The following is a 17068-nucleotide window of genomic DNA, read 5'->3' on the forward strand; positions in this document are numbered from 1 at the left end:
AAATTTCATTAAAACTGCTGAAGATTTTATTTTTTGTGCTTACCTAAAATCAAAATACTCTTGTATTTCTGCCACTTTAATTAAAGACTCTCATAGACCTAGCACCAAATCTTCCAAAACAAGACTGAAACAGGGATGAGGATGGGAGTCATGCCTGAGGGACACCCCGTGAATTTTAATGAAGGTTTCTGTTTGTTTTTGTTTTACCTAAAACAGATTTTGCTAATAAGAGATCACTAGGTAGAGAAATATTTATATATGATGATACCTGTTAAGATTCCACAAACCATTGCTTATTATGCCTTGCTCATTTCAATAACCACTAAAATTGTACAGAAATTTTTTTCAATGTAAATACCAAATCCTCAGTTTCTTTAGGATTACTCAACTCTGGTTTTCACAAGAAAAGAACTAAAGTAAGTTAGACTCAGAGCAAATGAGATGGCAGCTTGTAGCTGCCTTCTCTTCCTATCTCCAACAATACAAGTATCACTCAAGTAGGGTCTGTACTACAAAAGGATCTTTCAAATTTCTGCCCATAAAAACTAATGCAAAATTTGATTCCAAAATTACTATAGTACGGTAATAAATCACTAGCAATACTCAGCAAATGACCAGGGTCATGCATGTGCTCGCTTTGGCAGCACATACACTAAAATTGGACAAGGGTCCTGCACTACATCACCTATTCTTTTCTCCTAAGACTTTTCTCCTCAAGATTTTACTCAGATCCTATTTATCTATATTTTACATATAATTCTTACAACCTTCATTTCTCTTTGAATTTGTTACTGACCAAGTTAGCCACATCATAATTTATGCTTCCATTCTGATGATAATAATGGTACCAGCGCATTTGCTCTGTGCTTACTATGTGCCAGGCAGGCTTTAGGCTAAGCCCCTCTACATGCATTTCTTTATATAGCGGATAATATCTTATAGGATACACAGACTCACAAGATGGAAGACAAACTCCAAATTAAGAAAATCTTTTTGGACTAAAGCTTTGAATTAGAATTTTTACCAAAACTGAACACAACGTGCATTTTCCATACTTTGGATGAAAGTCCTGTTGACTGATGGCGGCACTGCCAGCTGGAGAATGACTATTTAAAATAATTCTAGAAGCTCGGAAAAGGAAGTCATCTAACAATGGTTTAATGAGTGATGAACCTGGAATAGAGCATAATATTCATGTTGAGGATGAACACATATTTTAATTCAAAGATCCTATCTTGCACTTTCCTATCAGAGCAGCAACGGCACCCAAGGCCACCCAATGGCAGGGCATAAGGTCTAATTTAAGGTTTAGTTTTTAAACGCTCACTACATGGCAAAGCTCTGTTTGGTGGCGGGGTGGGGATCGGTGGGAGGGTCAGGGAACAGGATACAAAGACAGACAAGTGAGGGTGCCTTCCTCTATGAGCCTACAATACAGTGAAAGGGGTCAAGGTTTCATATCAGAAACCCAGTGACAAGAACACCACAGGCAGAATGGTTTGCATGAATAACTGATTATTGCTCTGGGCATGGGGAGTCCATAGAAGGGTTTTTGAAACTTTTTAAACCTTGCTCTCTTTAGGTAAAAATATATTGCCCTTCTCTCCCTGGTTAAGAATCACTCTTTTCTATGTATCCCCAGTAGCCAAGAAGATTTTGTGGAGCTTAGTTTGTTTTATAAAGTGACAGTTAATTTTTTTTCTGAATGTAATTTATAATATTGGATATACTTTTCCAAATTACATGTGTACCCCAGGAGAATCTCATATGTACCCCGGCCATTGGGGGTAGGGGGTTGGGAGTTGGGGACTGCCTCCCCAGATGAGAATCACCCTTAAAAGAATTAAGATATACAATAGATTATAAAGTACATAGAAAAACCTACTTTGAATTATAATTTTTACTTGATATTAAGTTACGTGATCCAACTACTTTGAACATTGTAAAATTCTCTATGTGGTTTAATGACACAAGTAAAATACACCTTAAGTTTGTTAGCCACTAAAATTCCATACAATTTCCTACTGCTTGAAGGGTGAATTTTCCCTGGAACGCTTGACACCTATTTTATTTTCCCAACTACACACAACACTATGGCAATAACTGAGAACTGAGGTATTCTGCCATATGATAAGATGAAGCAATAATTACCAAGCATTTCCTTTTCTGCCCCACAGAGTGAAAGAAGGGTCTTGATGAGCCGTAAGTGTCCTGCCAATAAGATGTTGTCTGCTTCACTGGTCTCACATTCAGCTGTGCGATTAGGTTCAAAGTTATCCAGCCAAGTAATCTCATCTTCGAGCATGGTAGCTGGGCTGATTCTTAACTGCTCCATTTCCGAAGCTAAGGAAAGGAAAAAATCCATTACAAAGAAAGGATTTCCTTTCATGGAATCAAAATCCTGAATTAAAATAAGCAAAGTCAAGTCCCAATCTTTCACTTTTCAGATCTCAGTAAAATAGACATTAATAAATAGCAGGCTACAGCTGCTGCCAACTATGAAGGCCCCCTCATTCATAAATCAAACACTTATTTATGCCTCCTCTGTGCAGGTCACTGTATTCTATGCTGAGGATGTAAGATGAAGGAGACAACTCTTGCTCTGAAGAAGCTCCTGGTTTGGTGGGTATTAGCAGATGTCCTAGGGAACAAACCCATCTAGAGAAGTGTTATCTAAACCAAGGGTGAGTGGAGTTCTGCAAAGGAGAAAGAAGTCAACAGCACAGCAGCTGCATTCCAGGTTTCTAAACAATGAGCCAAACTCTACTCTGTTCTCACTTTCCCCTCCAAATAAGGATTTAAAGCAAAAGTCCATGTTGAAAATTGGAACTGGGGAGGAGAGAAGAGTAATCATGCTCTACTTTACTGTACTTTAGTGAGAGGCAAGCAGGATTCCCTACATGATAAAATGAAGAACATTTCAGGGTCAGTCCGAGATGGATTGGCACCAAAAATGAATCTGCCTCTACCACTTACTCACTGTATGATCTTATTCCCTTATTTATGCAGTGGGGCTAACACCTACACTGCAGGATGCTGTGTATAAAGTGCCTAGTACAGTAACTGCCTTTGGAAAATACTCCAAAATCAGCAAATATTGTTTGCTTCAAGACGTATTACCTGAGAATTAACTCCTGCCAACCCCCACAAGATCCCAATAAGAGATCCTGGATCCCTCATTTATCACTGAACACAGGGAAGGTCTACATTAATAACTTGTTCATTCATTCGAAAGTTGCATGCATATAGCCAACTCATGATTCCAGTACTCAAGAAGCACAGCAGAAAGCAGAGCCTTGATGGCTGCTGCCCAATTTTCACTGGATGCCTGGCTGACAGACACAGTATTAGATTAGCCTGTTAGATAGACATGTAGTCCATCCACTTCTCTCTGTATGACAGATCTTATCCTTGAATCAAGACACACACTCAGACTATACGATCTCAATCTCCAACAAAACCAATTTCACTGCACTGCTCAGAGCACTGTTCTCAGTATGTGAGAGACATTTATGAAACTGATGAAGGCATTTGCCTTAGAAATGTTGCTGGGGATTATTAGGCACCATGTCTTTATGTGTCCTTAACATGAAGACCTTTGTATGAAATTTCTTTCAGACTTAAATACTGGAAAAAAGATTTTGCTTATTTTGAGAAACTATTCTGTTTCTTCTTATAGAATATGGAGAATAACTAACCACATGCTGTTTCCTTTTTACCTTTGGCCTCTAGGAACCTCACAACAAATTCTGACTGTGTGAGGCTTTATAGCCTGCATATAGGCAAGGTATGTTTTTTCCTTCTGGCCTCAACATTCTTTCTCAATTAATATTTTTGTTGATCCTGATTTTCACTTTACTTATTTCCTGTAAGCTAAAGCAAATTCTTTGTTAAAGAGTGAGGAATAAACTAACACACTTTTGATTTGAGCAACTAAAATTTGCATAGAACATTCCAACATACATGTGTATTATTAAAGGGTAAGTACAGATGATTAAAATCTCAATATTCTAACAAAAGAATTTCTAACAGCAATACTTATCACCTAACACTAAATAATTAACTGACTTACATCACTATCAACATGCCTCAATAGATTACCTCTTTCCTTCCATGATCAACCTTTAAAATTGTCAGAATAGACTATACTAGAGAAAAAGGCCCTTCATAATAGTTCTGTATTAGTATAATTAAAATATGTCTTTGACAATTTTTAGAATCAACAAATCTTCTCAAAACATTAATGGCTAGGTATGTAATAAAAGAAGAGCTCACTGGTACATGGGTTTACATGCTATTCTCAAGAAAACAAAATTCAAATTCAAATAATTATAATCTCATTTACACCTGAGATATGTAAGTTAGATTTAGAAATGTCCATTTGGCTTTCTCTTCTATTCCTCCTCCTCCCTCCCTTCCACATGACAAAGTTAGACATTTACTTACTTGTCAGATCATCTAATAACTGGCACCTCAAATCAAAATACTCTGTACACTGAGACAATAATCTGAAAAATAGATAGGTTTCAGTTACTAAAAAGAGGCTAATATGAAAATAAAAAGCATTTCCTTGTAAGAATAAGTTCATAAAACAGTTGAGCAAGATCATTTTCCTAAGCATAAGGACCTTTATATTAATTCAAATTCTATATTTTAGCCGGAAGCATGTTAATGATTTTATTAATACAGATACAATACAGAAATAATAGTGTAAATAGAGGGTAACTTTAAAAATCTATCACATTTTAAACTTTTCAGATCTACTACATTTAAAAATAATATATGCATTGATTATGTACATAATGCAGTGATTACATTCATTCATTCAAATATCAACGAACACCTACTAAGTACCTACCAAATACCTGGAACTGTTTTATGCAAACAGTGAACAAAAGAACAAGGGAGGCAGACAACAAAGTAAGAAGCAAACACATATGTTAAGTGGTGATAAGTGCTAAGAAGAAAAATAAAGCAGAGTAAGAGGAGAAAGAGGTAGAGAAATTATTTTATGTAGAATGATCAAGGAACCTTTTTCTGCAATTATAGTAGTTAACAGTACAGGTTTTAGAATTAGACAGAGATTGGTTTTAATCCTGGCTCCACTACTTGCAGCTGGGTATCCATGGGCAACTTATTCTACTTTCAGTTTTCTAATTTCTAAAATGCTTATTACAGTATTAGAAATAAATATACATGCATATATACAAGCACACATAAAAGGCTCAAGCATGGACTAATGAAGAGAACATATAATGAACCAAAAATTTAAAAACTGGAACTAAAAAAATGGAGATAATAAAACTGCCAAACTCATTTGACTATTCTGAGGATTAAAAGATAAGTATATGGAAGAATTTAGCTTCATATGTGGCACATAGTTAAGCCTGTGGTAACTGCTACTATTATCATCATCATTACTATTAAGGGAAAATATGCACCAAACTTGGGCATTAAAAAAGCTAGTGAGACATAATTTTCAAAATTATGCAAACACATAATTAAAGATTCAATTTTATGTGAAATTAGAGAGCTCTACATTCAACATATTTTTAAAAGAGAATCTTTGAGACTATATGTTAAAAGTTTCATCTAATGCTTTCTGCTTCTTTCCCAAAGTTTAAGGAAATTTAATATTAAATCAAAATCTTAAAATTTAATTATATTAAATGAACTGACTCTTACAAAAAGGATATGTACATTTCTTAAAAAATGGCTTAAAGGGTCATAAAGAATAAGTATGACTTGTAACAATGAATAGGCCAATAAAAAAAAAAATGGCTTAAACATTTCAACTAAAGAATCATTGGTCTTTCCAAAAAAAACCCCATCTGTTTAGGAAAACTTTAACTAGGAAAATTGTAAAGTACATAATGTACAAGGGCAAAAAAAGAAATTTCTATAGCTTTTAATTCAGATGTCTACTGGGAGAAAACCATTTTCCGAAATATGGTTTTATACCATTAAAGAATTATTTTTATTACCAGAAATACACAGCTAATGTCTAATTCAGGTTAAATCTTGATGGTAAACTGTAACATAATCGGAAGTTTTGGCTAAGTTTTTAATATTTAAAGTCACCCACAATGCTCTTACCTCAGAAACCAAAATCCTGACTTCTTCCCTATTCATACATTTGGAATGTCAAAACAGAAGGTTAAATGCATCAAAATACTATTTATGTTGAGGCTTAGATATGTGGGCCCCAAATATCCATTTATTGGAAAGAGCATGAGAAAATAACAAATGTTGATACACGTTTAATCCTGTAATGAAGACTTGCAAAGAACAAATAAAATTATAACTCAGTTCAAAAAAATTCTGTAAATTATACATCTTCTATCTAGAAAATACAGGTATTAAGAAAAGTCAAGGATATATGCTATAACATGGATGAACCTTGAACACATTATGCTAAGTGAAATAAGCCAGATGCAAAAGGACAAATGTGAATCCACTTATATGAGGTACCTGGAGTAGTCACGTTCATAGAGACAGAAAGTGGACTGGTGACTGCCAGGAGCTAGGGGAGGGGGAACAGGGATTTACTGCTCAATGGGTACACAGCCTCTGTGTGGGTTGATGAAAAGTTCTGTGAAATGAATAGTGGTGATGGCTGCACAACAATGTGTATGTTCTTAGTGCCACTGAATTGTACACCTAAAAATGCTTAAAATGGCAAATTTTATGTTATCTATATTTTACCACAATAAAAAATAATTTAGCAAATCTAATAAGAAATCTACATTTGTCTTTTAATTATCTCTTTATGTCCTTTGCCCATTTTTTAATTTGGCTATTGGTCTTTTGTTTAACAATTTATAATAGCTTTTTATATATATTCTCAAAATTAGCTTGCGGTCTCTCACATATGTTGTAGATCTATTTTCCCAGTATGCTGACTGACTTTTGACTTTAAGATACTCTTTTCCCACATAAAAAATTTTAATTTTTAACTTTTATGAAGTCCAATTTATCAGTGTTTTATTTAATGACTTTTTCATGGGTATCGAGTTTCAATTTAGGATGATAAAAAAGTTCTAGAGGTGGATAGAAGAGATAGTTGTACAACAATGTTAATATACTTAACGCCACAAAACTGTACACTTAAAGCTTGTAAATGGTAAACTTTATATTATGTATATTTTACCAGAGTAAAAAAAAAGTCCAGGCTTGGATGCTTCTATGTTAGGGGTTTAGAGTAGCCCTAACACCTCTTCCCTTCCAAGGCTCTAATGTATAAAGCAGATACACAAGGAAAGGAGATACTGATCCCCACAGCAGGGGCTCTTTGATAAAGCTGAGTTGGAGAAAGTGGCATAAACTTGAGGTTAATGTGGGACATTCTACCTCCTACAGAGGAACACATGTATGCAGGCTAGCCTGTACAAACAAGATGGGGCAGGCAGAATGGACTTACATAAGTCACCCTATGAACCTGGACCATAAGCCTTCTTACACACCGCAGACATGTATAAAACTAAGAAGGCAAGCTAGGAGGATACCCTGGCTACCTCCAGGCAGGGAGCTATGAAATATTTGAGCCAAGAAAGCGATGCACAGAGGACAGGAGCAGTGAGACCTTTACAAAGTGACCTGAAGCAAATAACTTCAGGCTGCCACCGACCAGGTAAGCTCCTCTTTCTCTCTGGGGTAGGTGAACCAGGTGGGGTGGGGTGGGAGTTGGAGATGATGGAGGAGAAGAAAGCCTAGCAGTGTTTCCTCTAACTTTCCTGTCCTAAAGGGGAGAAAACACAAATGCTCTCTTTCAGGGTCCAAATGTTAGAAGAAAGGAGAAATTCTTTTGTCATCTCAATAATGCACACTGGAGTTTAAGGGAACAGGACACAAATTACTATTTATCCTTCCTCTCTGTATAATGTGAACTTTTTCATCTTTTATTACATACCTCTGATTGACTCCTCTCATAATACTAGTTGGGGACCAGAGAGGAAGCTGAGCTGTGAGAATGACGCCTAGGAGAAACTGATTTGGCTTCTGTACATCTGGATGAGCTGAAGTGTCTGTCTGACTTAGGGTATACAGTTGATCACAGGCAACCCGGCGAATCTGAAATTACATGATAAATGGCAAAGGACATACATTTAGAGACTGCTTAAAAAGTGATTTTCCTCCAAAGTCCACACTATTTATTCATTCAAGTTACTGAAGGATACTATAAAAGTATGAGTGTTTTAATTTTTAATGGTAAAGTTTCCACTGAATAAGCTAGGGTTAATTAAAAACAAGTGTGGTCTGGGAACTGACTCCCGTAATTATTCCATATTCTATTCCTATCAATAGCTTTATAACAATGTAAATAAAAATAAGAATAAACTCTTCCTCAAGTGTTTAAAAAGTTAACTTTCAAGGTCATGTAAAAAAATCAAAATTATAAAATCTAATCAAAGTTCAAGGCTTGACGTTGGTATTTCCTGATTTTGACAAACATGTTGATGCTTCATGCCAGCTACCCTTGCAAGCTATGGATGTTGAACACTGGTTGTAACATTGTTTGTTACAAACATAAATTAGATGTAACGCTAGTGTCATAACTTTTGCCGGAATATGGAAGAAGTAGAAGGGAGGACAGTATAGTCTAAATGGTCATTTTTCTTTTAGAGTGGTCTACGGCTACTCTGTATGACTCCCTAGGAGGACTAAATGGCAGTCCTGTACCTCTCAAAATGTCACAAGTGTCCAAGACAGCCCATAACAGAACAGGACCACAAGGGTTTTTGTAAGTAATGTAAAAAGTCCTTACTTCAGCACTTGGTGATCCAAGCAAAATATCGATGATAAAATCAGCAACACAGGGCAAGCTATAGAAAGATGCTAACAATAAAAATGAGGAGAATTAGGAGGGAAAGAAAAGAACTAAGGTAACACATTTTTAAAATTTTGAATAATTTCTTCAGCTCAACTTAAGTAGAAATTCATCTCTTCTTCTACATGGAATCAGAATTCAGGACCTTCTACAACTGCTTCCATGTCTGTCCATTTACCATGAGATCCTAAGGTGCTATAGAGCAAGGAACCATATCTCAGCCATCTTTGTACCCCACACTTTAGCACTATGCCTTGCACATACCAGCTACAGAATAAATACGTCTTGTTTTGATGAACTATCAATACTTGTGAACCATAAGATATACTCCAAAATAAACTTATAAATGATAAAAGATAAAAGCTTAGAGGGAAGTTATAATTTTTTCATCTTGATTTAAAAATATCTCTAAATAAAACAATTCTAGGAAAATCAAACAAGCATAGCATATGTTCAAAAGCCATTTCACGACGTATATAAACCTTCAAAAGCATTTTTGTCCAGAGAAAATAATTTTTGATACTATTTTAACATTGAATAAATGTCTAACTTCTTTTATATCTTGATTATCTTGACCTCTGGTTTATACAATCAGTTTGGATGCTACACAAAATACATAATGATCACCAATTCTATGTATCAGGCAGTCTGAAATCAGTAATAACAGCTAAAAGCAAGGCTCCAATGTGATGGTACAATTTTTTTTTTTTTTTTTTTTTTTTTTGTCGTTTTTTCGTGACCGGCACTCAGCCAGTGAGTGCACCGGTCAGTCCTATATAGGATCCGAACCCGCGGCGGGAGCGTCGCTGCGCTCCCAGCGCCGCACGAGTGCGCCACGGGGCCGGCCCGTGATGGTACAATTTTTAAAAGTAGAGTGCTAAGACCTCATTCCTGAATATTTATTTATTGAGGGCCTACAACATATCAGGCAGTACTTGGGTGCTGGAGATTCAACAAGGAGAAAAATGGACAAAAGTCTCTGTCCTCATGGAGATTGCAATCTAGCTGGGGTGGGAAGGATGACAATAAAGATGATAAGTAAATTATATTATATATTATAAAGTGATAAGTGATATTTAAAAAGATAAGATAAGGGGTTTGGATAGTGCTGGGGCAAGGAAAGGGCTGTAATTTTTTTAAAAAGGTAGTCAGGGAGCATCTCACCAAGAAGATGATATACAAGCAAAGACTTATAGGAGATGAGGAAAAGAGAGCCATGTAGAGAGAAGGGGAAAGAATATACCAGATAGAGGAAACAACCAATGTAAGGGCATTGAGGCAGGAATGTATCAAGGAGGCCGGGGTGGCTGAAGCACAGTAAGTGAGGGGGACAGCAGGAGAAGGTGAGGCTGAGAAATAACAAGGTGATGGATTATGTCAGGTCTCAAAGGCCTTAATGAAGACTGGGCTTTAACTCCGGGTGAACTGAGAAGCCAATGGAAGGTTTTGAAAGAGGAGGGACACAATTGGACATTTTAAAAGGTCCACTCTGGTTACTGAGTGGAACATAAACTGCAAGGCTAGAAGCAGGGAGGTGAATTAGGGCACTCCAGCTATACTCCAAGTAAGAAATGAAGGCAGATCAGAAGGGTGTAACAGGAAAGGTAGTACTAAGGGTAGAAGCTAGACAGAGTTTGAAGGAGGATGCTGACAGATTAGAAAGAGGTGAAAAAAAAGGAATCAAGGATGACTCCAAGGCTTTTGGCCAGAGCAACTGGAATAATGAAACCGCCTTTAACTAAGTTGGGAAAACTCTTGGGTAATATGGGTAAGATCAGGAGGTCAGTTCTGGACATGTTAAGTTTGGGATGTCTATTTGATATCCAAGTGGTGATGCCAGGGGGGAGTGGTCCAGGCCATAGATCCAAATTTAGGTGTTGTCAGTGGTTGTCAGCATTCAAATGGACTTTAAGGCTGTGAACCTGGATGAGATCACCAAGATAATGAGTGCAGACAGACAAGAGATGATGAGGGACCGAGCCCTGTGTTCCTGCAATGTTAAAGAATGATTAGTAACAGCTCCAGTTCACCAAAGCCAACAGTAAAGATAAAAGGACAAATCTTAAGTTTCATAATTTTTAATACTAGAGTCATTATCAGGAATTGATATGTACTTCTAATTCTATAACTTATGAATTAGTAAATTTAGGGTGTTTTAATTCTTAAACTACACAGTAAGCTCCTGGAGGGCAGACATACTGCCCTGGTTATACCTACTATTGGACCTTGTATATAGAAGGTGCTCAATAAATACTTCTTCGGAATGAATTACTTGACACCATTCTCACCTAATCCACCTGCCAACTTTTTCCCCTTTTTCATTTCTATTAATAGGACCTTACCTAGGTAAGGTAATGTAAATAATTAACAACAGAAACCTGGACTTCCCCTAAAAGAGATTAATCACAAACAAGCCTCCTGCATACCCAGTTGCTGGCTCCGAAGCTGTAGGCATGTAACAAGAAGAGACAAAGCCTCCCCGGCAATCAAAGAGTCTTTGGTGGATACAGACTGTTGTCGAACGCAGATTCCTGCATGCAGTGCTACTGGTTCTCCTTCACTTCCAGAGCTGCAATTGCTTCCTGAAAATAGGCAAGAAGTTTACTACGGATCCTACAGGAACTGTGCAGTATTACAATATTCTTTTAACACATGCTCCAGAATCCTCATGTGACATTAAATACTCCAAGAAAGCACTTTGGTCTAAGAAATGGGAGAGATAATCATTGTATTTGAAACACCCTATCTGCTTTATCCTTAAAACACATTTGCAGGCATTCAAAAAGTGTTCAAAAGGCAAAATTTCAGCTAATAGAAGAATAGTGCAATTATGGGTGCATGAGGGAACCTCCCTGGGATATTAGAAATGTTCCATATCTTGTAACTTGATCTAGACAGGTTACAGACAATAAAAATCCTATCTACTTAACATTTTTGTATTTTACCGTATGTAATAATTTTAAAAACTTTTCTATTATTGAAGTATTTACTAACACATAGATTGAGCAGGAAAACCAAAGCCAAGAAAAACAGCTATATAAGAAAGGCCTAATAGAAAAAACCTTCCAAAAAGAGAAAAGAACCATTCCAGGTTGCAATTCTAGATGAATCTGTACTACAGTCATAACTGTTGGCTTTGTGACACTTTTACACTCGGCTAATAACTGTTTGATTTGGTTTCCCTACCTACTCTGTTTATAAATGTTTTTTTTCCAAAATGAAGTATGACATACATACAATGATGTGCACAAATATTAAGTGTATAGCTTAGTGAATTTTTACTCATGCTCAGAAGCAAAAGGTTCTCTCCCCCTCTTGATTCTGACAAACCCACACACAGACGATTCTTCCAGCTTTTTCTTGCTCAGTGTTCTAATTCCTGTCCCTTTTAAATCAGTGTACCTGAACTGCTGAGTCTGTTTCGAATTCCAGCAGGAAACAGAGAATTACTTTCTTTAATCGGCTGGCTACTCCCAACAAGGTCAAGTCGTCCTGCAGCTGCAGCCCATGACAATCTCATGAAACAAGCCACAGTAGAGGTGAAATCACTTACTTCCATTGTCTAAAGAAGTGTGGAAAGAGTGTTATGAGGAAAGGCAGTACATGAACACATTCCACTGACTTCTACAACCTTCTTACTGGTTGCAGCATCCATAAGGACAGCTTTTTTTCTCATTACCATACTGTTCAAAGACTTTCAATCTATTAACTGTAAAACAGAGACTCTGATGTCCATTCTCTGGCTATAAATTACTCTTAGCAATTTTGTTTTTATTGCTTCCCCTTTCCCACAGACTACATTTTGGCCTATGTGAACCACTTTGTGACCTCCCATACTAGCTCAGTTTTGTCTCTAACTGGGCTCATGATCGTTTTTTTTTTTTTTTGCTTGAACAGCTCTCTTCTCCTAACTCTCTAAAGACTTTTTTCTTTTTTTTGTCTTTTTGTGACCGGCCGTACCACGCTCAGCCAGTGAGTGCACCGGCCGTCCTTATACAGGATCTGAACCCGCGGCGGGAGCACTGCTGCGCTCCCAGCGCCGCACTCTCCCGAGTGCGCCACGGGGTCGGCCCTAAAGACTTTTTTCCATATATGTAATCACTACCTATTCTGCAAGGTCTAGCTCAAATGCCACCTCCAAAATAAAAATCATCCATATAGCCACAGGTGAAGAAAATTATTCCACTTTGAAAATCCAAAGAATGTTTTTTCTTTGTAGTCTGACATTACTTGATCCTTTCTACCTTGAATTATAGTTATTTCTGCATTACTGTTCTTTCTTACTCACTATAAATTCCTTGAAGACAATATTCATGTCTTAATCATTTTTGTATCCACACAGCCTCCTCTCCCCAAACAGAGCCTTCTAAACAGGAGGTACTTAATATTTCTGAATACACAGATCACTTACTTGTATTGCAACTCGAGCAGCAGGAATGATTTCCTCAACCCTAATGGAAGACCTATCAGATACTGACAATTGTCGGTAAGATGACTTTTCTGGGGTACCACATAATGACATCTGTCTGCTTGTCTGCCGGCTGACATTTCGGAATGGGCGGGAAGAAAGTGCTTCTATGCCATCTTTGGTTAGGTCTTCATCTAATAATGTGGGCATTGTTTGTCCAACAAGTAAAAATCTTAAAAAGAAAAAGCTAGACTTATTCAAGGTCATTTCATACTATTTAAAATGATATGAATTGGGAAGAAAAATAAAAAGGATTGCCTTGCGAGACTAATGCAATATTGTTACATACCTTGCAAGCTGTAGACAGATGGAATAAACACCCTGCCTTGTTTCATAGTCTACTTCTGATGGGATGGAATCCCTCTGCATGACATTTACAACCAAACTTCAAAGAAAAGAAAAAGGGAGGATTTTAAGACTTCTATTTCTTTCATAGGAAACTCTCTGTAAGTAATGTAATTGCTTGTAAATGTCATTAATTACTTACAGTTTCTACAAGATTCTCATACAGCCAAAAAGATACCCAAGACAGAGTGTTCAGACAGTTCTCCTCACTAACTGGTTTGAGTTCACTGAACAATTGTTATCTTGATACTAGTAGAACTATCAAATCAAAAATCTATTCAGAATTGGTATATTCAATCAAGCTTGTTTTTCACACCCAGTACACTCTATATCATTGCAAAAGCTCCCTCCTCACTGTTCTCCCTGCTTCCACTCTGGACCCTCCACCCTCCAAACTTATTCTCAAAAGACAAACAAAAGTAATCTTGTAAAATATTAGTCAAATCATGGCACTCCTCTGCACAAAATCCTTCAATGGCTTCCTATTTCCTACACAGAAAGAGGCAATCTTCACAGTAGCCTGTAAAATCCTACATAACCTGACCGTTAGTATCTCTATAATATCATGGCCCAGCACCCTGCTTCACTTACTCTGCCCAGCCACGCTGGCCTCCTGTGGTCTCCACAGGGATCAGGTAGGTCCCCATGCAGGGGTGTAAACTGGATCTGGAAAGCCTTCCCCCAGGTGTCTGCAGGTCTTGCTCCCTCATCTCCTTCTGGTCTTTGTACAATGCCAGCCCATCAGTAAAGCTTTTCCTGACAACCCTCTCCACCCCTGCATCCTTTTACTTTTCTCTATAGCTCTTATCATCATCTGACACGTACTTTCACTTATTTTACTGCTTGTCTCCACATGTAGACTGTAAGCTTCATGAGGACATGGATTTTGGTCTCATCTATTCACTAGTCTGTTCCCAGGGCTTAGAACAATGGCTGGCACACAAATTAACTGACACACAAATAAAACAAAAGTAAAATGCCTTATTATCACAGCCCTGGAAATGCCCGATTATTATGAAATGAGTTTTTTCTAAGAACAGCTCTACAGTGTTGAACAAATAAAACTGCACATGTGTACCAGACCACTGTTTGGGAATTCCTTTAGCTCTCATTTCCCTGTTTCCCATCACCTTCATCTCAACGTTCCCGCCCAGCTTCTCTTTCCTGCCAGACCTCCAAACAGGAGCTCCTTCAACTGTCCTTTGTTCAAGCTCCCAGTGGGCTACACTCCTTCCTTGCCTAGAGAAATTGCATGCCTACTTCTTTCCAGAGCAAATCTCCTTTCTGGTACAGTAGAACTTAGCTCCATCAATTACCCTTTTTAAAAAATCTTTATTCTTTTCTCCTTCATCGGCCCCTTTTATTCAGCCTATAATGAGAATGAGTCTTCCACAAGCTAACATCAAAACAGAAAAGTAAACTTTTCCCTTGGTTATTCTTCCCTTCAATCTCTTCAATCCCCTTTTCTAGCCCTTCTGAAGCAGAGACTTCTAGTACTGAGTCTACCTTCTACACCTGTCACTCCCTCTCTGCCAGCTGGCTTATGCCCCAAAGGCTATACTTACACACTGAGGCCACTCCCAAATCTCTAATGCCATCCTCCACTTTTCTCACGAGCACATATCCAAACCACCCACTTATAGGACCCACAGGAACTTCATATGCAATCAAATGTATTCCTCTTGGCTTCCTCTGCTTCCTCCATTTCCCTCCATGTTTATTTCCTATGCTGACCAAAGACTCACCATCCGCTCACTCTCCCAAACTAGAAAGCACTGGGCCACTTCACGAGTGTCCCTACCCCTCTATCTCACTAGTTGTAAAGTCTCAACTGCTGTATCTTGTAAATGTCACTCTGCCACTGCCCTGTCTGTCTCTGCGCCACTTTCACTGCTCTTAGGTTCTCCCTGCCCCTAGTTCCTTCCTCTTCCATTCATCTTCTCCACTATTGCTGAAGTAATTATTCTAGGTAATTCCTGGCTTAGAAACTGCCTGTTTTTCTTTTTTTTTTTTTTTTTTTATTTCTTATTTATTTTTTTATTTTTATTTCTTTTTTTATTTTTTAAATTTTATTTTGTCGATATACATTGTAGCTGATTAATGCTCCCCATCACCAAAACCTCCCTCCCTTCTCCCTCCCCCCCAACAATGTCCTTTCTGTTTGTTTGTTGTATCAACTTCAAATAATTGTGGTTGTTATATCTTCTTCCTCCCCCCCCCCCCCGGTTTGTGTGTGTATGTGTGTATGTGTGTGTGTGAATTTATATATTAATTTTTAGCTCCCTCCAATAAGTGAGAACATGTGGTATTTCTCTTTCTGTGCCTGACTTGTTTCACTTAATATAATTCTCTCAAGGTCCATCCATGTTGTTGCAAATGGCAGTATTTCATTCGTTTTTATAGCTGAGTAGTATTCCATTGTGTAGATGTACCACATTTTCCGTATCCACTCATCTGATGATGGGCATTTGGGCTGGTTCCAACTCTTGGCTATTGTAAAGAGTGCTGCGATGAACATTGGGGAACAGGTATACCTTCGACTTGATGATTTCCATTCCTCTGGGTATATTCCCAACAGTGGGATGGCTGGGTCGTATGGTAGATCTATTTGCAATTGTTTAAGGAACCTCCATACCATTTTCCATAGAGGCTGCACCATTTTGCAGTCCCACCAACAATGTATGAGAGTTCCTTTTTCTCCGCAGCCTCGCCAGCATTTATAGTTCATAGTCTTTTGGATTTTAGCCATCCTAACTGGGGTTAGATGGTATCTCAATGTGGTTTTGATTTGCATTTCCCGGATGCTGAGTGATGTTGAGCATTTTTTCATATGTCTGTTGGCCATTTGGATATCTTCCTTAGAGAAATGCCTACTTAGCTCTTTTGCCCATTTTTTAATTGGGTTGCTTGTTTTCTTCTTGTAAAGTTGTTTGAGTTCCTTATATATTCTGGATATTAATCCTTTGTCAGATGTATATTTTGCAAATATTTTCTCCCACTCTGTTGGTTGTCTTTTAACTCTTTTAATTGTTTCTTTTGCTGTGCAGAAGCTTTTTAGTTTGATATAATCCCATTTGTTTATTTTTCCTTTGGTTGCCCGTGCTTTTGGGGTCGTATTCATGAAGTCTGTGCCCAGTCCTATTTCCTGAAGTGTTTCCCCTATGTTTTCTTTAAGAAGTTTTATTGTCTCAGGGTGTATATTTAAATCCTTAATCCATTTTGAGTTGATTTTAGTATACGGTGAGAGGTATAGATCTAGTTTCATTCTCCTGCATATCGATATCCAGTTATCCCAGCACCACTTGCTGAAGAGGCAGTCCCTTCCCCAGTGAATAGGCTTGGTGCCTTTGTCAAAGATCAGATGGCAGTGTGTGGGTTGATTTCTGGATTCTCTATTCTATTCCACTGGTCAGTGTATCTGTTTTTAT

At 37.6% G+C, this 17068-nt stretch overlaps 1 protein-coding gene across 4 annotated transcripts in view; it reads right to left on the reverse strand.

Annotated features, from left to right (window-relative positions):
- Window positions 1–17068, reverse strand: part of USP24 (ubiquitin specific peptidase 24) — a 135234-nt gene that overhangs the window by 39378 nt on the left and 78788 nt on the right. For all 4 annotated transcript variants that reach the window (XM_063106912.1, XM_063106914.1, XM_063106913.1 and 1 more), the window contains 9 exons: window positions 13585–13680; window positions 13239–13467; window positions 12230–12389; window positions 11254–11409; window positions 8765–8835; window positions 7910–8070; window positions 4447–4508; window positions 2152–2343; window positions 1056–1173 (listed from right to left, as the gene is read on the reverse strand). In XM_063106912.1, the coding sequence (XP_062962982.1) occupies window positions 1056–1173; window positions 2152–2343; window positions 4447–4508; window positions 7910–8070; window positions 8765–8835; window positions 11254–11409; window positions 12230–12389; window positions 13239–13467; window positions 13585–13680 (1245 nt within the window). The remainder of the gene's footprint in view (window positions 1–1055; window positions 1174–2151; window positions 2344–4446; window positions 4509–7909; window positions 8071–8764; window positions 8836–11253; window positions 11410–12229; window positions 12390–13238; window positions 13468–13584; window positions 13681–17068) is intronic.

This window comes from Cynocephalus volans, chromosome 8 (genome assembly GCF_027409185.1).
Source record: "Cynocephalus volans isolate mCynVol1 chromosome 8, mCynVol1.pri, whole genome shotgun sequence".
Lineage (NCBI taxonomy): Eukaryota > Metazoa > Chordata > Mammalia > Dermoptera > Cynocephalidae > Cynocephalus > Cynocephalus volans.